The sequence below is a fragment of the Spermophilus citellus genome, assembly GCF_964194105.1.
Source record: "Spermophilus citellus genome assembly, chromosome: 4".
Lineage (NCBI taxonomy): Eukaryota > Metazoa > Chordata > Mammalia > Rodentia > Sciuridae > Spermophilus > Spermophilus citellus.
This window is the reverse complement of record NC_138185.1, coordinates 157,044,834-157,069,937: the sequence shown is the minus strand read 5'-3', so window position 1 is coordinate 157,069,937 and position 25,104 is coordinate 157,044,834. Positions and strand designations below refer to the sequence as shown.

Genomic DNA, 25,104 nt, shown 5'->3' with positions numbered 1-25,104 from the left:
TACCTCAGGGGTCCAGATGGGGTATATGGGATCCAGTGTGACCCAGACCATTTCCTCTTCCTCTGGGAGAGAGGTCGAAGTCCGAATTGCATTATCCTGGCCTGTGCCAGTTCTTTGAAAAGGGTTGGCAGCACCCAATGGGTCCTTGATATGCAAAACATGCGAGTCACTGCTGATATGTGGGTCTACATAGAGGATGACTAACACTGTCCTGCCCGGCTGGCAGTTTATCTCAAGCTCCCTGCTCACCACAGATTACACCCTTTTAATAGCTCTCAAAACCCTACAAAGGTGGGAAACATAGAAATAGCTTTAATTGAAGAACCTCACTAATTTGGGCTAAAAGTAGGGACTTGGGTTTCTAAATTGCCTGGTCTCAATTCAGGACCTGTTGCTTTAGTTGTGTGACTTTGGACAAATTACTTAGTTTCCTTGTGTCTCAGTTCTCCTATCTATGCAATGAAGATGAGTGTACCCAACACATGGGCATAGTATTGAAGTATTTAGAACAAGGCCTTACATCTAATAAACACAATAAGTGTTAGCTATAATTAATTGAGAACATCATTAGCAGTCAAAGGCTACTAGTTCAAAGAAAATGATTTGGAGTTCTCTTTTTCAACTCTTAAGACCACATGCCTAATTTAGCTAGTGTGGGATAGCCTGGGAGAATGGGGAGAGATGGTATAGGGGTGAGGATTGGGTGGGGGAGAGGAGATTGATGATAAGGATGGAGGGTGTCTCAAGATTCCTTACCTATGCCAGGCATGGTGGCTCATGCCTGTAATCCCAGCAGCTTGGGAGGCTGAGGCAGGAGGATCGTGAGTTCAAAATCAGCCTCAGCAATGGCACGGCACTACGCAACTCAGTGAGACCCTGTCTCTACATAAAATACAAATTAGGGCTGAGGATGTGGCTCAATGGTTGAGTGTCCTGAGTTCAATCCCTTATACTTCCCATCCCCCCCCCCCAAAAAAAAGAGATTACTTATCCAAGAGGCTATAGTCCTAAGGGAGTGAAGGGTCACAATGTGATCTCATCTTAGCCTCCTCACTGCCTGTTGAACTCAGGGCCTGGCAGTCCCAACAGACTCAGTACCTGCTGATCAAATGGCTTGCTGCCAGTTCATAGCAGGCTGCTCCAGGAAGTGTGGGCAGGGCATCTTGTGATCTCAAGGGAGAGCAAGGTTTAGGAAAACTGTAGGAAGCAGAACTCTACTCAGGAATTGGAGATATTTTGAGTTTTAGGTAAATATTTTGTGCATCCTCTCTCCTTACATATAAAAAAGGGAAGAGAAAGAAGGACCAGAAACCCTATCATAGCAAAATCACTAGCTGTGGGCTAATCTGATGGGTCTGGAATGATCTCAAATGAATAGACTTAACCCCAACTGGAGGACCTAGGAGGCAGGCTTGAGAACTGACTATGGTTACTCCTCAAAGAGAACATTTAGGGTCCTGTGCATGGCTATGAGAATGAATTTTCTAAGCAATAAAGGATGCATGCTTTATTTCCCATGGTTCTTCACCAGAGTGGAACAAACTAGACCAAGAAGCCAATCAATACGACAGAACAAAAGAAGACCTGGAGCTGCCAAGTAGCTATGAAGGCTGAACAAGCCCCAAAGTCAGAATGATCCCTTCCTTTCCCAGAGGCTTGTTGGATTAGAACTTGCAGATTTAGACTCTAGATCTGGATCCACACCTTACCAAGTCTGAGACCTATGGGAAGCAAAGTAACTCAACTTCTCTGAGCCTCCCTTTTTTCTCATGTGTAAGATGTACTGATGTACTGCAGTATTCAGATTATCAATAGTGGAAATGGTAGGAGAATGTGGAATTACAAGGGTCACAGCTCTGCCTAGGTTTATAGGTTGTCTCTAAACTGCTTAGTGCTAAATAAATCTACAGGGAGGCTTCTTGTTGCTATTCATTCAAAGGTAATTTTTGGAGGAGGGGGAGGAGGAGGAGGAGGAGGAGGAGGAGGAGGAGGAGGAGGAGGAGGAGGAGGAGGAGAAGAACCACCAGTACTGGTCGGATATTTCTCAGCTGCTCCATAATTCCCCCATCCAGAAATCCCATCACTTATATCTGTGGAGAGAGGATGTGTAGGATATTTACCTAAAATGCATGTAGTTAGAGTGAAGTCATGTTCTGAAAACAGTATGGAGATTCCTCAGAAAACCTGGAATGGACCCACCACTTGATCCAGCTATCCCACTCCTTGGTTTATACCCAAATGCCGTAAAATCAGTATATTACAGTGATGCAGCCACATCAATGTTTATAGCAGCTCAATTCACAATAACTAAACTACGGAACCAAAACTAGGTGTCCTTCAGTAGATGAATGGATAAAGAAAACGCCACACACACACACACACACACACACACACACACACACACTCTGAAATGTTACTCAGCCTTGAAGAAGAATGAAATTATGGCATTTATCAGAAATGGGTGGAGCTGGATAATATCATGCTAAGTTAAAGAAGCCAATCCCAAAAAACCAAAGGCTGAATGTTTTCTCTGATATGTGGATGTTAATTCATAGTAAGTGGGAAGGCTCTAGGGAAGAACAGAGTTACTTTAGATTAGGTAGAGGGGAGCGAAGGGAGAAAAGAGAGTATGGGGGTAGGAAGGATAGTAGAATGAATCAGATATAATTATCCTATGTACATATATGACTGCATGATCAGTGTGATTCTAGATCATGTACAAAGAGAAGAATGAGAAATTATACTTCATTTATGTATGATGTGTCAAAGTGCATAAGTGCATTCTACTGTCATGTATAACTAATTAGAACAAATTAAACAATGTGAGAAGAGGTGATGTGTATTCCTCTGAGGAGAGGTAGTTAAGCAGCAAGCACTTCCTCCATCTCTCTCTTCCCTTGCTCTGGTGATGTTGGGAGCTATGCTTGCTAGATGGCATGGTTAGAAGATGGAACAGGACTGTTGAACTCTACATGGATGAGAAATAAACTTTATGACTAGCCACTGAGATTTCAAGGGTTAGCGTGTTGCAGCAATAAACAGCAGTCATTGCCCTGATTCAGAACAGAAGTAATAGTCAGTAAAGGACAGGCCATGTCCATTTCAGGGTCATACAGAAGAAGCATGTGTCAGCCTTTCTTCTCAGAAATTTGCCTTAAGCAAGAGTTCTATCCATTATGCTCAAAGTTTTTATTTTGATTGGAAATCTACTCTCTGAGTGGGGGCAAAACAAATCTTTTTTGACAAAAACAAATTTCTTTTGCTACAAAATGCGTTTATTTCCAGACAGATAAAATTCTCCAACTGCATAAGTGGTTATACAATATAAGGTCCATCTTTGCTAGAGGCCCTGTTTACAAGATCCATTTCTGATTATCAAACTGTATGTCAAACAAACTTCTTTGTCTCTTAAAACATAATTAAATAAACTGCTAATGCATAAGCCATACATCTGGTCACTGAAGTGACTGGCGTGCAATTCTTCACTGTTGAGTCCGGAGTGATATTGACGTGATCAGGTTCCACAGGTCAGCAGGCAGCAGGCATCTGAGGTTGGCCTGCTGACCCTGCTGTTGGGGCAGGGACCCTTCTCTGAAGAAGAGGGCCATGTGCAGACAAAAAAAGTATGACATATGTACTGTGGAGAGGCATTTCACAGAATGCAATCACCATTCAGGTAAATTAGTGGAACCCAGAGTGAATGGAAGCTTCACAAAGGCAAATCTACTGCTTACACTACTGTGGATCATGGCACCTTTTCACTGGACACTCAATAAATATCTAATAAATGAAAGTAAGGGTAAGAGAATACGCTGTGGCAGTTGTCTTGGGGCCCAACATTGGGCTTTTCATTGGGAGTTTCACGGATACCCATTTTCTTTATTTTTCCTCAGAGTGAATTGTTCTGTTTGGAAAGCTGCTCATTTCCTTGAAAAGACCTTTCGATCCTTCACTAGCATTAGAGTCTTCCTGCAGACTGCAATCTTAGGGGCTGGGCAGCTTAAAGAAGAGCACAGAGTGGTCCACAGAAAGTCTCCATTTGTCTTTTGAAGTAAAAAGCCTCTTTGGCTCAGAATTTCTAGGACCTAGTTTATTTCTTCATTACTTCTCACCTTTTGGGTCATGTTAACATCCCAAGCCTCAAACAGCCTCGGAAACTCACCGGCCGAATGGAACACTCTCATCATAAAATCTCATTTCAGTATCAACTACCTCCAGAACCACAGTTCCCTCGGGACTTGAGATAGTTGCTCTGTTGAAGTTCTGCCCTTCACAGAGTTGTGAACATTCGCTTCTTAAAGGTAAGCTTGGTGTTCTAAGGCGGATGCTGGGGAGTCCCCACAAAGGATATTCCTGGAAAAGTGTCTGTTCCCTTTTGATTCTCACACCATCTCTCTTTCCCCATAGGGCTAAGGTTGCAATTCTGGAGACACATAGGAAAAGTTTCTAAACTCATCCTGATTAATCATAGGCAGGTGTCCCTCATCAATGGGAGTTAAAATTGGCTCTTCTTTTATGAAGTCAGGGTCAAAATTACTGACATCCTCTCGGGATTTCTGTCAAAAAAGGAAACAAGAGTCAGATTTTATGCACTTGAGGCTTGCTCATCTTGCATGGGACTCAGCCCATTCCAGCAAGTTTGGAGAATTGCTCTGCAGCTTGTTCAGGAGCATTATTTACAGTTATGATCATTATGATTAAACAGTGCTTTATAGCAATTCCACTGCATTGTGTATTATTATGGCATTTGGTAACTGCCAATTCACTAATCCCATGAAAATCTTGCTGAGCAGGCCAGCCTTCTACTGGGAGGCTAAGGAATTAATTTGATCACCCAAACCAGCTGGCTCACTCACCCTTTATTCTCCATTTCATCAAGGTGCTACTTCTCAGCAGGCCTCACCGAGGGGCACCGGGGCTCAAATTTGTCAATAGGGGTTGGGTAAGGTCACACTGGTTTGTACACAGTTCTATACACTTGAAGAGTGTTCTTGAAAGACTTCTTGGAAATGTTAGGCTTAGGAGAAAACTGCCTGTGATTTTACTCACCAGTCAGATGCATTATACCCTGCTGGGCTGGCTGTGCAGTCAGGACTACAGGTGCCAGCCTCTGACAGCAAAGCTTCCCCTAATCTCAGAGGAGCTGGCAGGGGGATGCCCACTAAAGGGCGTGGCTTTATTTCCAGCTGCTTGGTGTCCAAAGCCTAGCATATGAAGCTCACTTTTTGTTAGGAAAAGTTGTGTATTTTACATTTGAATAAAGTAGTGCTGAAAAGACCCTTTCCACCAGCATTAGATGTCTCACTTCTCATACCTGATTTCAATGATGCTTCTCTCTCTGCCTTGGGATCGCTCCTCCTCCCTGTAACTCTTGATCTTATTGCTTGCTGAGTTCCTCAGCCTTCCCACCGTGGATCTCAGACAATGAGCTGGACCAGTCTCAGGAGTGTTACACACTCAGTGTGTTCTCAGTATCTCACCAGTCAAAGGGGCTTGGCCAGTTCTGGCCTAAGCTTTGCATCACAGGGTCTAATACAGACCCAGGCTCTCCATGTCAACGAGTCAGTTTCAGTGAAAGAAGGTTTCACATTTACTGTACTTTTGTGGGGGTTGGGGGAAGGTACCGATGATGCTCTAAGAAACATGAGGGAATTGGCTAGGAACAATGACTTATCAATTAACCAAACTCTTTTGGGGGAACCTAGAACATTTCAGGCATCTTAGACTCTAGGAGATTTTAATTTAGGTTAAGGAAAATAGAGCCAGGGCAAGCAAGGGGTAATAACTTTGTAATAAGGAACCTGGGCACATGGAGAGACATTGTCTCAGGAGCAAGCTCAGCCTCCCCTGGGTGAAGCTGTCCTGCAAAGTGTCAAGTGACTTTCAGTCTGTCATTCCACAGGGGGTAGCTGGCTTCCCAGTGGACTCTGATCATCTGAAGAAAGAGGAAAGTCAACTATAATGGTCTTGATACTTACGATTCTGGGTCGGAAGGGTGGTTCCAGTTGGCGATGGTTCAGTTGGGCCCAGTCAATTTCCTTAAAGAAAGGATGTCTCAAGATAGCATGCTCTCCTCCCTGAGTCAGGCTGCCCAGGCGCATGGTGGGGTTCTTGGTCATGAACTGAGAGAGAGAAAGAGAGAGTCAGTCATTCCTTCATGTACAATAGCTATGTCACAAGACAGCAGGCATCGGTCCTGGCACAGGAGCCCGTGAGAGGCTTTCCAGCTCATCTTGCTTGGCGAGCTGGATTTTCCATCACGGGTAGCACGGCCAGTATGAATCATGCCTTAAAGGCATGATTGCCTGTGTGGATTTATGCCTTTCCCCACTTCCATTTCAGACATGGCCACTAACGAAGGCTGAAGGGGCCAGTTTTCTTTTTCTGTAAACACCAAGTATTTTTCTTTCCTCTTTAAAGAAAAGAAGCTCTTTGTGAAATCATGTGCCTTTCTCCAAAATTGCAGTTGTGGAGAGACAGCAAGCATCTTATGAATGGGGCTACTTTTAGGAACAGCTGTGCCATTTTTCAGGGAGACCTGATCAGCTGGCCAGGATTCTCCACTCTCAGAGAGAAGAGTGAGAGTCATTATCTTGGAAGATCTGTATGAAGCAGCAGCGAGGGTGAAAAATTTTAAAAGTTCTGTATCAAGGAAAAACAAAGTTGGCTACTTTTCTTGATGTGGCAAAGATACCCTAGTTCTAGATGAATTTTTTTTTCTTAATATGTCCCCTCTTCCATATTAAATGGGTTTAATGAATGAGAATTTGTTACTGCATAGACTAAAAAACTAAAATACACGATGTCAAACATTCAAGCAATGTTTGCATATAAGTCCTCTCCCCCATTTTTTAATCAATGGGGAAAGTTCCTTGGTGCGCAGCTCTCATCAAGATATCTAGGCTAATTGTGTTTTTGCAAAATGCCCTTGATGTTTTGATTACTTTCTGACAAGGACTCATATAGGACGATAATTTTTTCATGGGCAGATTATGGTTTTCAATTTTAAAGACATTAAAACTAATTCAATTTCCAATTTAAAAAAAAAACTACCTTAGATAAAAAGTTTTGTCTTTATTAATCAAATTATCTTAAACAGACTTATGACAACTTATGGCAGCCCTGCAGCACCCCTTTCCAAATTTGAATTGTGAACACAAAAGTAATGCCATGTTTGTAGAAACTGCTCTGGAGTTGAATTTACAGAGTAAATAAAAAGAAAATCTTGTTGATGGTGCAGGCACACAAAAGTAGGATTTGGAGGTGGCTACCCCTGCCATGCAGGTGTCCAAACTGAAGAGCCTCCAGCGCCAGTTCAAATGAAAATGACATTGAGGAAGGAGGCTCTGCAGCACTTCCTAACCAGTCTGACAGAATATACTTTTTTTTTTTTTAAGAGAGAGAGAGAGAGAGAGAGAGAGAGAGAGAGAGAGAGAATTTTTAATATTTATTTTTTAGTTCTCGGCGGACACAACATCTTTGTTGGTATGTGGTGCTGAGGATCGAACCCAGGCCGCGCGCATGCCAGGCGAGCGCGCTACCGCTTGAGCCACATCCCCAGCCCCAGAATATACTTTTTAAAATGCTTAAAAAAAAAAGCATTGAAAGGGAATTAATTTTTAAAAAGGAGGACACTGATAGGGCTTAGTAGCTTCTTCTCTCTCTAAGTGAGAAAGAATTAAAGGGCTGAGTGGCTACTGGTTTGGAGGTGGGACCCAAAACTAAATACGCATTCAAAGCTGAACAGGTCCAACCAGAGAAATTTCCACTCCAGGCATTAGAGTGGTTAACATGGACTCATGGACTCAGGAAGTAAGTGTCTTATAAATTACCCCATTCTGTAAGAACTGGTACTGCTTGGGATCTCTCTGGATAAACTTCCTTCTCCAAGAAGGAAGGGGAAATGCTTGCAAGAATGAAATGAGCAGATTCTCTCCTTGGGGAAAATCAGTGGGATATAATCCCTGGTGGACAAGCACTTGCTAGTCTATGAACTGATTGACAAATAACAATGCTTTAAAAATTAATTAATTAAAAAAAAGCAAAATCTCAGGAGACAAGGACAACAGAACCCACCCAGATGGCTTGTGGGAAATTCCCAGGCCTGCCAATGATGTGAGCAGAGGATATCGTGTGAATACGTGGGTACAACTTGTTTTTCTGGGCAAGTGGAACAGTGCAGGCCACTATATGCCAGGGGGGCAGAGGTCCTGGTGGCTGGGAGACTTTGCCCATTCTTCCCTGGCCCTGGCACCAAATCTAAGCTTCCTTAGGGCACTGCGGAAAAGGCATTGCCTGAGAACAAGCAGACCAAGTCCCAGCAGTTCCTCCTCTGAAAACCACATATCTGGAAATCTGGAATAACCCTTTCACAAGCTTGATATTTGCTCTTGGGATACTTTTTTTTTTTTTTAAAAAAAATATTATTTACCTATTAGATTTTTTTTCTAGTTGTAGATGGACAAAATACCTTATTTATTTATTTATTTATTTATTTTTATGTGGTGCTGAGGATCAAACCCAGTGCTTCATACATGCCAGGTAAGCACTCTACCACTGAGCTATAACCCCAGCCCTCTCTTGGGATTCTTATAAATCCTTTTGAATAACCGAGCAGTTTTGTTTTGATTTTAATACACTGGCTTAAGCCCTTTAGATATGGCCCTCCTCCTCTTTAAATAACACACACAAACACATACACTCTCATTCTATTTACGAAGGTTTGCAGGGGGTCTGCTGAATGCATGTACGCTGGGCTTGGAGGGGGGGTGTGCAGATGCCAAAGACAGTGTCTCTCCATTAAGGAGCAAATCAAAAGAAGGGGAAGAAGCAAATGATCCTTCTAATACACAGCTGGATGAAACAAAGAGACTTTAGACTTGCTAGATCTAGAGCTGGTCTAGGCAGACAGCACTGGGCTGATGGTGAGAAGGCAAGTGACAATAGCAGGGCAAAGGTGGCGTTTGACTGGAGATGAAGAGGATGAATAGAATCAGTTGTAGGCACGAAGGAAGACCACAGTCACGCCTGAGCACGCAGCCAGCACACGTGCACAGATGCACAGAAGCACCTGCTGTATGAGCAGAGGGGCAGGGAGTCATACGGCTGGCACCGAGGGATTGCTGAGGAACTGCAGCCAGTCGGATCCATCAAAAGTTTACAGAGAGGTGAGTGACAAGAGCTGTCCTGTGATTTAGGAGATGACTATGCACGGAGAGGTAAGGATTGGTGGCTAAGTGAATAATCATGAGGCTAACACAGGCTAGGGGACACAGAAGTCCAGAAACTCTGAGATCTTCTAATTAATGGGAAGGGAAAGTTGGGAGCAAATCCTCGAAGGCTTGTGGAAAAAGGAGCACAGTCTACCAACTGCCTGGGGCTGGGGTGAAAAATAGAGTCCAAGATCACAGAGTCCTCCCCGGCTGTTTGATAGAGTAACAAGCAGGGAACAAGAGAGAAGCAGCAGGTGATTATTGTGCAGTATTAGTATTAAAGGCAGTATCAGCAGAGTCACAGTGTTTTTATCAGGGGAACAAAGACAAAAATAACTCGCCCTTCGTGAGATTGTGAAAAGTTGTCAGGATCAAAATGAAGTTACCTGTGTCAAAACTCTAACAATACAAACTAAATAAACTTGGGAGACTATGTCACAAAAGACTCTGACAAAAGACTCAGTATCCTTGCACAAAGGCCACTACAGTCTAACCGACAAAATGCTTCTGCAAGGACATCTACCCCTAAAACTGCCTGTTCAACTCTAGACAGATGCCAACCTTGTTATTATCCCTGGTAGCCAAGGATTACTGTTTCAAGTTAATTTATGTAATCCTCTTCTGGCCTGTAAAAACTTCCCTTGCCTCAACCTCCTTGAATAACCTCATAGTTTACTATGGCCGGTGCAATGTCAATTCTCAAGTAGGCTTATTAATCTTTGGCGATTCTTTCTCTGTTACTGGAGTTGACAAGATCTTACAGTCTTGCCAAATCTGGGAGGCTGATGAGCTCAGCTTTGCATTTGAGGCAGGTAGGCCCCACATGGAGATGCCTGTCCATGTAAATCTGGGGAGCAGGCCAGGGATCTACCTCTCAGAGACATTGACATTTGGGGAAGGGGGGAGAGCTGAAGCTGGGAGGGCAGGCTAGACTGTGCGTGTGGAGAGTGAGAGAGAGAATGAACATGAATGGAAGACAAGTTCTAGTCCTCAGACACATTTATTTAGTCCACATAGTGTCTTTTAAAATAATTTTATAATTACTCATCCAACATTTAAAACTGGGAAATGTCACATCACATGAAAGTCAGGTTGTCCAACTTCTCTTGGAAAATGGGATATCCTGGGCCTGAGACTCCTTCACAGAAGGAGTTGAGCAGTGCCTGCCTCTTCTGGTGGGGTATAAGGTCCCTCGTTGGACACTCGTCACTCCACTCCCTAATACCAAACCTGGCTGACATCACTCGCTGACTTTCATGGCTCCTGGCCCCTACCCAGAGAGAGAAGAAAACCAGCTGGAGTAGAGCTGGAGGAGCTCAGGGGGAAGACAAAGAGGATCCATTGCAAGGGTGAGGTGGGGATGGGAGTGCTAAAGGAATAGTGATTTTGGGAGGAGAGACTTATATCCCCTCAATGACTACCCCTCTCCAAAGAAGCAGAGACAGGGAGTTAAGGAAACATGCCACACCCGTTGCAGGCCTGAGATTGGTCCTGTAACACACTGGTGAGGGTGTGCAGAGTAGGAGGCTCGAAGGCCTTGTGGTCCTAGGCCCAGCATGGGATTCTCCCAAACACCCAGCTCCCGCTGCTGTGAATGGTGACAGCATAATGCTTTTACAGAGAAGTTGCTCCATTGGCTTATGTCCCTAATGGAACGCAACTGCCAAAAAAGTTAACAGCAACGGTGTTTAGAGCAATCACTTTGGTCCACGCTGAAGGGTCACACTTAAAACTTGCCTCACCTCAGCTGACCTTCTGCCTGACAATGGTCCAAATGAGAAAGTCAGCCAAAAAGGAAAATAATGTGACTTCGTGGAAGATTCTGAACACATTTACCAAAGGAAGTAGAACATTCACTGGGGCCAACAAAAGCACTTTATAAGCTGCAGAGTGTGAGTGAGGGCCCAGGGGCAGAAAGTCTGATTCCACCCGAAATGCAGGCCTCACCCTGGAGAGCAGGAGACAGGGTCAAGGACTCCCAGAGTTACTTTGTATTCTCCTTCCTTCTGCGGCCCTCCTGGAAGTGGAACTGAACTAGAGGGTACAGAAGGACTCAGAGGCACACCTGGCCCTGAGAATGAGATGCCAGCTCCACAATTCTTCCCACATTGTGGAGGAGGTATGACTCCTGGGCAGAGCAATCAGCCCTGCTCCCTCCTGAGGCAGCTCTCAAGAGAAATGTATGCAATGATGTTTGTAGATGTTTGTTTAAGAATGTCCTGGGAAAACTGCAAATCGGGGAAAGAAACAAAAAGGATATGGGATACAGAGAACACAGAGGGTAACCAGTCAAGTTCCACTATCCGTGTTTGTGTACCAGTTCCAGCTCTAAGGAGCTGTGTGGTCTTGGAAAAATTTCTTAACTGTTCTAGGCTTTAGATTCCTCAGCTAGAAAATATAGATCTTTCCTGTACCTAATAGGTTACGATGAGAAAATCATTGTAAAGTGCCTCACACAAAGAAAGCCCTCAAGAAATGACAGTATTAGTAGTATCTTTCAAAACCCCTTATAGGTCCATTTTATTGTACCTCTAGTAGAGAAGAGACTGAAATCTGAGGCCATCCTTAACCCTGGGACTCATCTGGTCCTCCCTCTCACTCTACTTTGCAGCCAGGAGAGATAGAACAAGATCTGTTTCTGCTCTCATAGTCCCAGGGCCCAACCGTGGGATGGTAGGAATAGTCTTTGGAAAACAATGTTCTGACAGCAGATCTTTTCTAAGGCAATCTTAAAACAAGAAGACAAATGACACTCGGGTTTGAATGTGCAATTGTATCTGCATTAACAGCAGCAGGGAAATACCAATGCAGGCACAGGGGAGCAACGGAGCCACTTGTCAAGTTGCTGTCAGGTACAGGACTAATCATGTCTTGTGGGGCTTTGCTATACCTGAGAAGGCTTTGGTTTTGAGTTGTCAAAAGTTCCAGATGACAGAATTTAAACTAACCCTGTGTAATTGTAATTCTTGAAATAACAGGATCCAAATATACTTTGAAACTCCTTAAAATGTAAGCCATGGCTAACATATTTTTTTTCTTCTTTCAAACTCTGTGTGAGTCCATCAGAAGAGGGCTAGTTATATAGAGAAATTAGTCTAATAACATTTTCCTCCAGGAACCAGAGAACCCTGCATTTTCTACCTAATGGCTGGGATTTGGCTGATGGGTAAACAAAACGACCTTCTTCTTTCATTCAATTTCAGAACTTCAACAAAAGGCAGACAAAGTCAGCCGCTGACGCTGCCAAGCCAGAAGGGAAGGAAACGAAGCCACAGGACATTCCCGTCAATATTCCAGGGAGACAGTCCTAAAGGGGAAGAAGGCTTTTTATGGTTCTAAAGAGTCCTGGGGAGGGAGGCAAAGAAAGTGCACAGGACACAAAACAGAGTATGGTTCAACTGCCAAGATGGCCAACCTCACCATGGGCACCCAGCCTGAAGGCCACCCAGGGCTAACAAATGCCGGCCCCAACGTGTGTGTGTATGGCAGGCATCTGTCTGTCTTGTACAACTGCCACAGGTAGAGTCTGACCCACTTGCGAAGCTCAGTCACCAACCTTGTTCTTTCATTTCCCTTCATACTGGCTAAGGTGGGGAGGCACAGACCTGGTAACCTGGGCCAGCGGCACCCTCCAGCTCAGAGCGGCGATGACACAGGGAGAGGGCTGGGCATGTGGCTTAGCAGGTGAGGCAGCATGGGAGGGGAGGGGGAGTAGAGCCTTGACCTCCACAGAAAGAAGAGACAGACATGTACCTGAGTGAGGCTGACCACAGTCCACTGGAGTGGGGTGGGCAGGAGTGGGAGTACATGCAATGGATTTCCTAAGTAGCTCTGGGAAAGCTAGGTGCAATCTTCCCAAGTCCAGGTTCTGAAACAGAATGGTGCTACTGTGGCACACAGGACGCGCCAGGAGGGAGAAGAGCTGCTCCAGTGTGCTCAGAACAGATCTGGATGGAATTCATAGCACCCTGCACGGCTACAGCAATGGACGACCCTGCCAGGGGTCTGGACTGGTTTGGGAAGGGGCAGCTGCACGACTGAGGAAGGTGGAGAAAAGACGGGAGCAGTTTTTGTAAATGTTACACCTTAATAGGTGGGAGCCAAATACCCTTGTATTGCACCTAGTATTAGTTTAAGTGTTTCAAATTTATTCTATATAACCCTTAGGGAAACTATAATTGTTAATCCCATTTTACAGATTAGGAAACTGTGAATAGACCCATTCACAACCTGCCCAGGCCACATGGTTTGGGAGGGGTAGAGCAGGAATTGGAGTCCAGGTCTGCCTGACATTAGAAGCCTTTGCTCTCTGCCAGTATGTCCCAACTCTTCCTGAGGTGACCAATCTTATCATTTAGATTCTGGCCTTAAAGAGCAGAGAAAGAGACTTAGGTTGAGAGAAATCCTGGCAATCACTGAGGACTTCCCCTGAGGATCCACAGCACTTGGTGGGTTTCCTTAGCTAGCACTTCCTGGGGAACCAGTCTCCTGGCCCATGTGACATTCTTTCCCCCTTGATTCTGGACTGCATAAGAGACCAAATGGGCAATAAAAGCCATCTCCGTAGCTTCACTCAAGTCATGTGAAAGTGTTGGTTAAAAACAGGCCAAGGTCAGCGGCAAGTCTCAGAGATGAAAGCCCAAGGTCACGCCTTTGTGCTAGTGTCATTCCCTTTGTGAGCTAATGCAGTCTTCTTCCTGGGGAACCAGTCTCAAGCAACTCTGACTGATGGAGCTGGTTCCATTGCTCCTCAATTACTTAAAAGTGTTGAAGGCTGCTGCTACCCCCAGTGCCCAAGCCATACCCTCTGCATCTGTCTAGGTCGCATCCTCCCAATGTTGTATTGGGAAGAAGTGAGTGCTAGAGAAGGCTTCTCCAGAGACTCATTCCATAGTGTCCTTCATGAGGCCCAGGCCAAAGCCTTCCTTTACTCTGGATGTACATCATCTCTGGTGTCCCAACAAACCTAATCATAAACTGCTAAGTATCATGGATTTGTGCGGCAGTCTGGCTGGGCACAATTCAGGAGCCACTTGTCAAAAGAAACGAACTTTATTTTTAGAACACACGCCAAACCACACAGCTCTTCAGGAAAAAACCCTCAGAGCCCAACTGCCACCACCGGCTTCCCACAAGCCTCTCAACCTCCCCCACTCCTCCTGCTCTTGAGGCCAATTGACTGGGTCGCATGGGCGGAGCCAAAAAGAGTCCCCCAATGAGCAGCTCCGTGGTCTGAAAGGGCGGGGAAATAACCCAATGAGCATCACCGCAGAGGAGCCAATCAGTTGGCAGCTAGAAGTTTGCGGGCAGCTGTAAGCCAATCATCAGCTGGCAGCTGGAATTTTGCTGGCAGCTGGAAGTTTGCTAGGGCCCCTTGGCTGTGGCTCTCAACAGATTTGGATTGTTGGCAAGGAAAGTAGAAAAAAAAAGTGTGTTAGCTCTCAAGAGTGTTTCTAATCTAAAGCAAACAAACTCTTCAGATCCACCTGACATGGCTTAGCAAATCTCCACACAGAAAAATTTCCACACTCATTTCAGAAAGCCTTTAACATTTTTATCTTCCTAGTTGGGATGGAGATAAAAGAGGCACATGGTGGGAGTACTCTATTAAAAAAAGAAATCTATTTCATTGCCGCTTACAAATAAAACATTAGGACCTCCATTCTCAGGAAGCACAATCTAATGAGGGGGGAAAGTTGATAGCAGTAACTTTAATCAGAAAAAAAAACCCACCATATATGAAGTCTCTAGAACTATCAGTGCTTTTCTGTTATTTGCCAACACTAGCCTTGATCTGAGAGTCAATGGTCCACTTCTAGAAGGTTTTAACCCCAACAGGACCTTCAGTATGAGGGGGGAACAGCTCCATCCCCTCATGGGGACTCCAGTCCTGGGGAAGCGCTGGCAGGCAACATCTTAATCACCCCTCTTATGACAGGGTCTTTGGTTAATTCTTTTGGATTTTCCCCATATCAGTATTTGAAATACCAGCTTCTTTAATGATCTGGAATTGGACCCTCTGCATTACTCTGGTCCTAATTTTTCTCTCTCCTTCTAAGCTTCTTCATGGCTGACCACTTTTTGGTCACCCTCTTGAGCATTCCAACCTCTGCCAGGAGAGAACTGGGAAAGGGAGAGGGTACTAGTCAATGGTCCCTAGAAGTGGGACTCACACATTATAGGAGAATCCCGAATTCACTGTGGTTCCCCCTTCCTGTCTGCACAGAGGCAAGCAGGGCTCCTGCAGGCAGTGCTCAGGGTGATGAAACCGATAGGTTCAATGACAGATAACCCCCACACATGTACACACACCCATTAGTCTCTGTAAAGCTTTGGAACAAAAGCACTTTATAATCTCCTCCTGATGCCAATTTATGAGGACTCCAGAGCTGACAAAGGTGACTCAGGAGAATTCACCAAACACCTTTCAGCACTTATCTAACCCGGACACCTGTGTGAGCTCAGAGACCAGGGTGCTGACTTCACCTGAATCAGCACAAAGCCACGTGGTTTCTCACAGGTGCTGATTCAGCAAAGAAGCCTAACCTCTGAGATGGGCATCAGCTTCCCAAGCTCTGGGACTCATTGAGGACCTTCCCAGGCCCTCTTTTCTGGAGCTACATGGGCAAAAGTCAGAAGCCCTAAGCAAATTATGCCTTTTCTTTTGTGTCATGGTTATCAACATTTTGGCATAATTTAGTGCCAGCCTAGAAACTTGATAACATGGTGACAATAGAAAACATCTAGGGGTTGAGGTTGTGGCTCAGTGGTAGAGCGCCCGCCTAGCATGCATGAGGCACTGGGTTTGATCCTCAGCACCACGTTAATATAAAATAAAGATATTGTGTCCACCTAAAACTAAAAAATAAATGTTAAAAAAGAAAACATCTAGTATTTATTCCAAAAGCAAGCCCTTCTCCCCCCAAATATTAAACCTCCCTGCCCCCAAACTTTAAGGTCAGCAATCTGAAAAACCTATATCTATTCATTATAGGAATGTGTGTATCTTTGGATATCTTTTTTTTTTGTGTGTGTTAACTTCTAAGGATATCACCAATTTTAATATATATTTCTGGGAGTGGAGTAGGTGGGCTATTCAGAGCAGGCACATGAATTTAACAGATGCATTTAAGCAAAGATGAGAAAGAGAAAGGGTTGCAAGAAAATAGTCCTCTCGTGGGTTATTTTTAATTGTAAGGATCATTGGTTAATGATTGGAGAATTTCTTTTTTCAAGCAGAAGTCCTGGCTAAAAACTGTGTCTTCTAACTACCGCCTTACCCACCGATCCTGTGTTCCATGTGAGGTGTTCTTACAAGTGAGTCCTTTGTCCTCTCTCCGTGTCTATGTGGGATTTTAGGATAGCCCTACACAAGGAACTCAATGTCCACAATCTTGGGGGTGGCAGAGGTGGAGGGGAGCGGTGAAGGTGATGACAGGAAGGGCAGACGTAGGAAGCTATCTTGGACTAGGAGTCAAAAGAGTCTGGAGCCTCCCTGCCAACCACACACTCTCAGAGGGATGCTGGACAGGGACACCATTCCTTTCACCACTCCGAATGCAGGGAACTCACAGACATCATTACATAGAGGAGGCACGGAGGGAATCTGTAACTCTATGGCATGTTACACCAATGGGGCTGTGAACAGTTTCCAGATCCAGGATCACTAATAATGCCTTCCATTTAAACAGAGGGAATTTAAAGAGGTTTTCCTTTGGAAGGGAAAAAAAAACAAAATAAAAAAGGAAAATGGAATATCTCGTAGACATCAATTACAGGAATGGTTCTGACATTCTATTTTGAAAAAATCATCAGGAAATCTCAGGAAGCCACGTCAAGATGACCCACCACACTAAGCCAGGGGTGGGAATGTGACGGGATGGTTTGGAGATCTTGGCTTTTCCTGCCTCTCCTGGCCCACCCAGTCAGGCAGAAAAAGGACCTTACAGGGTTACAATGGTATCAGTTTGGGACAGAGTCTTCCTGTAAGGACTCAGTCCTTCTCTTTCCTCTTTTTTACTTGTTATATATGCTTCTTTGGGTGCACTGAGCTACCGACTTGGGCTTGAAGGATACTTCCAGAGAAGGCAACAGGCTCTTCAAGAGTGCTGAAGAAATGAGCATGTTAAAAATCACTGGCTAATTTTACCTGTTGCACAAAAAGACCAGAGGGATATAGACGTCCAGCCAAGGAAGCATAAACTCTTGCCTGGACTCAAACATATAGCTGAGACTCACAGGACAGCTTGTATGTGGCTCACATCATTTACTCTTTCTGCATATTTGTATTATTAAAGTTCTGTTTCCCTTCATTTATGAAGGCTGAACTCACTTCTTCTACACAGGCTAGCAATCTTCATGCACACCATGCTAAGTTTGTATAAGACATCCATTTATATTTTCTATTATGGAAAATTTCAAATATATGCAAGTAGAGAGGACAGTAAAAGGGACTCTAGGCACATAGCAGTCAGTCTTGATGTGATTGACATGTACCTAGTCTTGTTTCACCTCTTCTTCTTTCCTCCAGTCCTAGATTATTTTGAAAGAAATCCCAGAAATCACTTTATCTGCACATATTGTAGTCTGTTCTGTTAGTCCATGCTTTCTACCAAAGCCAGAGTGACTTTTTAAACAGGAAACAATGATTTGATCACTCCTTCTTGCTTGAATTCTTCACAGACTTGCCTTGGCACTTCAGAGTCAAACTCTTCCTATGCCTACCACGTCCTTCAGCCTCATTGGCACCCCTCATTTCCCTGTCCCTTAGCTCGTGACACTTCAGTTTCTCTGCCACTGAGTTATCCCAATCACTTCTTTCTCAAGAACGGTGCATAGTTTATGCCTGGCCAATTTCTTCTCAGTCTTTATTCTCAGTTTAAATGTTATCTCCTTGGGATGGCCTCCTTTGACAGCCCAGATCAGGCTCGTACTGCCTGTTATGCTTTAAAAGCAATTTTTAGACTTTTATTTTTATCAGATGGTTAAATATATAGTTATTGTAAAATTGCTCCTTTTAACCCTCTTTCTCCTTCCCCATTTCAACTAGACTATAATTCCACAAGGCTGGGATAATGTTTGACTTGCTCCTCACTGGAACCCCCAGCATTTTGCACAAAATCTGAATGTAGCAGACTACACCTGCCACACATACACACATGCATGTACAAGAGCCTGTTGAATGAATAAATGGATCAATATCTGTTTGGCATTTATACCCTACCTATGTGTCTTTGGTTCAGATTGAGCTCTTAGGAAAACAAAAATTAGAATCTCTTAAGAGCAAAACTCTAGCACAGCCTCACATACAATTAAGTGCTCAATAATTAAGCTTGATGATGTTACTGGATTGTCCAAGTAGAGGATGAGGATAATGATACCTCTAAGTGCATTGTGAAATTACTACTCGTAATTTAACAGCACTAATAACTTACTCTTACATTGTGTGCTTCACTTTGAAAATGCTTCCATGTTACCTCATCTGAAGTGGGCACTGTAGGTGGTTATCACTATGGCTCTACAGAGGAAAAGACTGAAAACCAGTGGCATATGTAGAGAGAGGTCTTGTGACTCAAGGCTAGAGTGTGTTCATTCCATTCTAGCATGTGAGGTCCCTTCACCTCCCTAGGCCTCAGTTTCCTCATCTGTAATTCGGACAGAATGTTTTTAGGACTTTCCAGCTTTGTAGTTCTGGGTTTCTGTTTTGAGCAGTCACAAAGTCTTATGACATCAAGAGCAAGGGCAAATGATTATGGTCCAGACCTTTGTGCTATGACTCCCCTATTGTTAGGACTGTGCAAGACACCACCTGTTGGGTTCAACCATTCAATATTAAGAACTCACCGAGTCCCAGGACACCTGATCATAGGTGGACACAAAATTCTGGAGAAAGGTCTCAATTCTCTATTGGTAAACAGTACACCTTGATCTGACATTGTACAACAAAAGAAAAAGTTATTTGGAGTCCTTAAAAATGTCTCATCTCACCTAATTCCTAACACAAATTCATTCCGGAAGCCTTAGGCTGTCTGGCCAAGGACCGTTTGTTCCCACCTTGCCAGTGCTGTTCAAGAGCTATCAGAGACATCAGCTTCGGGTCAATCCCATTGGATACCCCCTGGCAGATTTCACTGGAAGTCAAACCAACAGACATGTTGCAGCTTTACATGTTTATACAATCTGAAGTCATTCCTTCCTGGCTCGCTCACTGAATCCTCTGCACTGCCCCAGGTCCCATCTGTCTCCCATTCTCTTTACTCTTCACCTCTCCCCTGTCTTTACTCCCACAGTGCATGGTGATGATTTCCGACCCTGTCCTGAGTTCCAGACCATGTAATCACCCGCAATGTTGATTGCACTTTCCAAATGTCTGCCAAATCCATCAACATCCACATGTCCTAAACTCATCTTTCAGTGCTTCCCACCCTGTACCTAACACTCCAACAGTAGAGAACTCATATTTTTGGTTCTTGGAACATACCTGCTACTTCCTGTCTCTGAGGCTTTGTACAAGTCATCTCCTCTATTTAGGATATTTTTCTTACCCTTGTCCACCCCACTGAACCTCACTCATCCCTTAACATCTTAAATGTCACTTCTTTTGTCTTTATGTCATCTGCCCTTTTCTGGCCTCCAGAGAAAATTCTCAAAAAAAAGAAAAACAATCATTCCTCCTTGGTAGCATGCTAAGCATTTCTTTATTTGTTCTCATTTTTATACTCAAGTGTGAGCAACAGATGAAGGCCAGGCTGTTTCACCTTCGCATTCCCAGCACTTAGAACAAACCAAGTAAAGAAAAGCACCTGATGAGCATTTTCTAAAGTGAACTGAATATGGATTCTGACTGCCTAATATGATGGCTTCTCCTTCAAAGGCCTCAGATACCCATCTCAGATCAACAGAATGATATTTCTGATATATGGCATCATACACAATAAATGCATAATCTTTAAATAACACTATAACTAATTATTATCATAAAGATAATATGTCTTACTTTAGTGTGATACATAAGCGAGATATTCATGCTATGTGAACAGTGAGTACCCAGCATCTTGGTACCTTCCTTCTGGTAAAGCAAGAAAGGATCACATCATGGAGTAATGTGAGTACTAGAAATGTGGGCCCCTGGGGGTAAAAGACACTTCTTAACAGGAAATAGAAGAAAAACAGGGAATAGTCAAGTGTAGGTCCAGCTTGGAATCTTAGACTGGGAATCAGGAAACTGATTCTAGTCCCAGATTTTAGGGATTTTTCCCAGGGTTTATTTATTTATTCACTGTAGCAAAATATACATACAACTACCATTTTAACTATTTCTCCAGTGCATAATTCAGTAGCATTAAGTACATTATGTTTTTTTTTATTTTTTAAATTTTTTAGATGTTGATGGACCTTTATTTTGTTCATTTATTTGTATGTGGTGCTGAGAATCGAACCCAGTGCCTCACACATGCTAGGCAAGCGCTCTACCACTGGCCACCACTCCAGCCCCGTACATTATGTTTATGTGTTATGCAACCACCTCTATTGATCTCCAGACTTTAAATCTTCTCAAACTGCAACTCCATACCCAGTAAACACGAACTCCCTGTTCCCAGCTTCCTCCAGCTCTTGGCAACCACCATTCTATTTTCTTTTTTTTTTTTTAATTTTTTCTTTTTTTATTTTTTTATTGATTATTTAAAGCATTACATAGCTCATGATATATCATCTTTCATACATTAGACTCAAATTGTGTTTTGAACTCCTATTTTCACCCCAAATACAGATTGCAGAATCACATCTGTTACATATTCACATTTTTACATAATGCCATATTAGTGACTGTTGTATTCTGCTACCTTTCCTATCCCCTACTATCCCCCCTCCCCTCCCCTCCCCTCCCCTCCCATCTTCCCTCTCTACCTCCCCTGCTGTTGTTCAATTCTCTCCCTTTTTTCCCTCCCCCTTGCCCCTCATAACCTCTTATAATTTTATGTATCATTGAAGGTCTCCTACTATTTCCATGTGCTTTCCCTTCTCTCTCCGTTTCTCTCCCCCCATTCGTCTTTGCTTACTGTAGTCTTTTCCTCATGCTCTTCCTTCCTGTTCTGTTCTTAGTTGTTCTCTTTATATCAAAGCAGACATTTGGCATTTGTTTTTTAGGGCTTGGCTAGCTTCGCTTAGCATAATGTGCTCTAATGCCATCCATTTCCCTGCAAATTCTATGATTTTGTCATTTCTTAGTGCTGCATAATACTCCATTGTGTATAGATGCCACATTTTTTTATCCATTCATCTATTGAGGGGCATCTAGATTGGTTCCATAGTCTAGCTATTGTGAATTGTGCCGCTATAATCATTGATGCAGCTGTATCCCTATAGAGCGCTTTTTTAAGGTCCTTAGGGAATAGTCCGAGAAGTGCGATAGCTGGGTCAAATGGTGGATCCATTCCCAGCTTTCCCAGGAATCTCCATACTGCTTTCCAAATTGGCCTCACCATTTTGCAGCCCCACCAGCAGTGTACAAGTGTACCCTTTTCCCCACATTCCCGCCAACACTTATTGTTGTTTGACTTCATAATGGCTGCCAATCTTACTGGAGTGAGATGGTATCTTAGGGTGGTTTTGATTTGCATTTCTCTGATTGCTAGAGATGGTGAGCATTTTTTCATGTACTTGTTGATTGATTGTATGTCCTCCTCTGAGAAGTGTCTGTTCAGGTCCTTGGCCCATTTGTTAATTGGGTTATTTGTTATCTTATTGTTTAATTTTTGAGTTCTTTGTACATTCTGGATATTAGGGCTCTATCGGAGGTGTGGGGGGTAAAAATTTGTTCCCAGGATGTAGGCTCTCTATTTACCTCTTTTATTTTTTCTCTTGCTGAGAAAAAACTTTTTAGTTTAAGTAAGTCCCATTTGTTTATTCTGGTTGTTAACTCTTGGGCTATGGGTGTCCTTATTAAGGAATTTGGAGCCCAACCCCACAATATGTAGATCGTAGCCAACTTTTTCTTCTATCAGACGCAGTGTCTCTGATTTGATATCTAGCTCCCTGATCCATTTTGAGTTAATTTTTGTGGATGGCGAGAGAAAGGGATTCAATTTCATTTTATTGCATATGGATTTCCAATTTTCCCAGCACCATTTGTTGAAGATGCTATCCTTCCTCCATTGCATGCTTTTAGCCCCTTTATCAAATATAAGATAGTTGTAACTTTGTGGATTAGTCTCTGTGTCTTCTATTCTGTACCATTGGTCCACCTTCCTGTTTTGGTACCAGTACCATGCTGTTTTTGTTACTATTGCTTTGTAGTACAGTTTGACCTCTGGTATCGCTATGCCTCCAGATTCACACTTCCTGCTTAGAATTGTTTTTGCTATTCTGGGTCTTTTGTTTTTCCATATGAATTTCATGATTGCTTTGTCTATTTCTACAAGAAATGCCGTTGGGATTTTGATTGGCATCGCATTAAACCTGTAGAGAACTTTGGGTAATATCGCCATTTTGATGATGTTAGTTCTGCCTATCCATGAACAGGGTACATTTTTCCATCTTCTGAGATCTTCTTCTATCTCTCTCTTTAGGGTTCTGTAGTTTTCATTGTATAAATCTTTCACCTCTTTTGTTAGGTTGATTCCCAAGTATCTTATTTTCTTTGAGGATATTGTGAATGGAGTGGTTTTCCTTATTTCCATTTCAGAGGTTTTGTTTCTGATATACAGGAATGCCTTTGATTTATGCGTGTTGATTTTATAACCTGCCACTTTGCTGAATTCATTTATTAACTCTAGCAGCTTCTTTGTAGACTCTTTTGGGTCTGTTAAGTATATTATCATGTCATCCGCAAATAGTGATAGTTTAATTTCTTCTTTTCCTATTTTTATGCCTTTAATTTCTTTTGTCTGTCTAATTGCTCTGGCTAGTACTTTGAGAACTAAATTGAATAGAAGTGGTGATAGAGGGCATCCCTGTCTTGTTCCAGATTTTAGAGGAAATGCCTTCAGTTTTTCTCCGTTTAGGATGATGCTAGCCTGAGGTTTAGCATATATAGCTTTTACAATGTTGAGGTAAGTTCCTGTTATCCCTAGTTTTTCTAGTGTTTTGAACATAAAGGGATGCTGTACTTTGTCAAATGCTTTTTCTGCATCCATCGAGATGATCATGTGGTTCTTGTCTTTAAGTCTATTGATGTGGTGAATAGCATTTATTGATTTCTGTATATTGAACCATCCATGCATCCCAGGAATGAATCCTACTTGATCATGGTGCACAAGTTTTCTGATATGTTTTTGTATTCGATTCGCCAGAATTTTATTGAGAATTTTTGCATCCAAGTTCATTAGAGATATTGGTCTGTAGTTTTCTTTCTTTGAAGTATCTTTGTCTGGTTTTGGGATCAAAGTGATGTTGGCCTCATAGAATGAATTTGGAAGAGCTCCTTCTTTTTCTATTTCTTGAAATAGCTTGAAAAGTATTGGTATTAATTCTTCTTTGAAGGTTTTGTAGAACTCCGCTGTATACCCATCCGGTCCAGGGCTTTTCTTGGTTGGTAGTCTTTTGATGGCTTCTTCTATTTCTTCTTTTGTTATTGGTCTGTTTAAATTGTGTGTGTCTTCCTGTCTCAATCTGGGCAAATCATATGCCTTAAGAAATTTATCGATATCTTCATTATCTTCTATTTTATTGGAATATAGGGTTTCAAAATACTTTCTAATTATCTTCTGTATTTCTGTAGTGTCTGTTGTGATATTGCCTTTTTCATCCCGTATGTTAGTAATTTGAGTTCTCTCTCTTCTTCTTTTCGTTAGCATGGCTAAGGGCTTGTCTATCTTATTTATTTTTTCAAAGAACCAACTTTTAGTTTTATCAATTTTTTCAATGGTTTCTTTTGTTTCAATTTCGTTGATTTCTGCTCTAATTTTAATTATTTCTTGTCTTCTACTACATTTGCTGTTGTTTTGCTCTTCCTTTTCTAGGTTTTTGAGGTGTTGCGTGAGTTCATTTATTTGTTGGTTTTTTCTTTTTTTGAGGTAAGAACTCCAAGAAATGAATTTCCCTCTTAAAACTGCTTTCATTGTGTCCCATAGATTCCGGTATGTTGTGTCTGTGTTATCATTTGATTCTAAGAATTTTTTCATCTCCTCCTTTATGTCTTCTATAACCCATTGATCATTCAATAACATATTGTTCATTTTCCATGCGATGTAGAATTTTTCCTTCCTTCTTTTATCATTGATTTCCAATTTCATTCCATTATGATCAGATATGGTGCATGGTATTATCTCCACGCCTTTATATTGTCTAAGAGTTGCCTTATGGCATAATATATGGTCTATCTTTGAGTAGGATCCATGTGCTGCTGAGAAGAACGTGTATCCACTTGATGATGGTTGATATATTCTATATATGTCGGTTAAGTCTAGGTTATTGATTGTGCAGTTGAGTTCTGTAGTTTCTTTATTCAGCTTTTGTCTAGAGGATCTGTCTAATGGCGAGAGCGGTGTGTTGAAGTCACCCATAATTACTGTGTTGTGGTCTATTTGACTCTTGAACTTGAGGAGAGTTTGTTTTATGAACGTTGCAGCTCCATTGTTTGGTGCATACAAATTGATTGTTATGTCTTGTTGGTGGATGGTTCCTTTTAACAGTATATAGTGACCTTCTTTATCCTTCTTGATTAACTTAGGTTTGAAGTTGATTTTATTCGATATGAGTATGGCCACTCCTGCTTGCTTCCGAGGGCCATGGGAGTGGTATGATTTTTCCCAACCTTTTACCTTCAGCCTGTGTATGTCTTTTCCTATCATATGAGTCTCCTGAAGGCAGCATATTGTTGGATTTGTTTTTTGATCCAGGTTACTAGCCTATGTCTCTTGATTGGTGAGTTTAGGCCATTAACATTTAAAGT

At 42.7% G+C, this 25,104-nt stretch overlaps 1 protein-coding gene across 1 annotated transcript in view; it reads right to left on the bottom strand.

Annotated features, from left to right (window-relative positions):
• Positions 1-3,917: 3,917 nt before the first annotated feature.
• The window catches only part of PRKCH (protein kinase C eta), a 226,141-nt gene continuing 204,954 nt past the window's right edge, over positions 3,918-25,104 (bottom strand). The window contains exons 13-14 of the mRNA XM_081292216.1: positions 5,979-6,122; positions 3,918-4,556 (exon numbers count right to left, since the gene is read on the bottom strand). Of these exons, the coding sequence (XP_081148342.1) occupies positions 4,410-4,556; positions 5,979-6,122 (291 nt within the window). The 3' untranslated portion in view covers positions 3,918-4,409. The remainder of the gene's footprint in view (positions 4,557-5,978; positions 6,123-25,104) is intronic.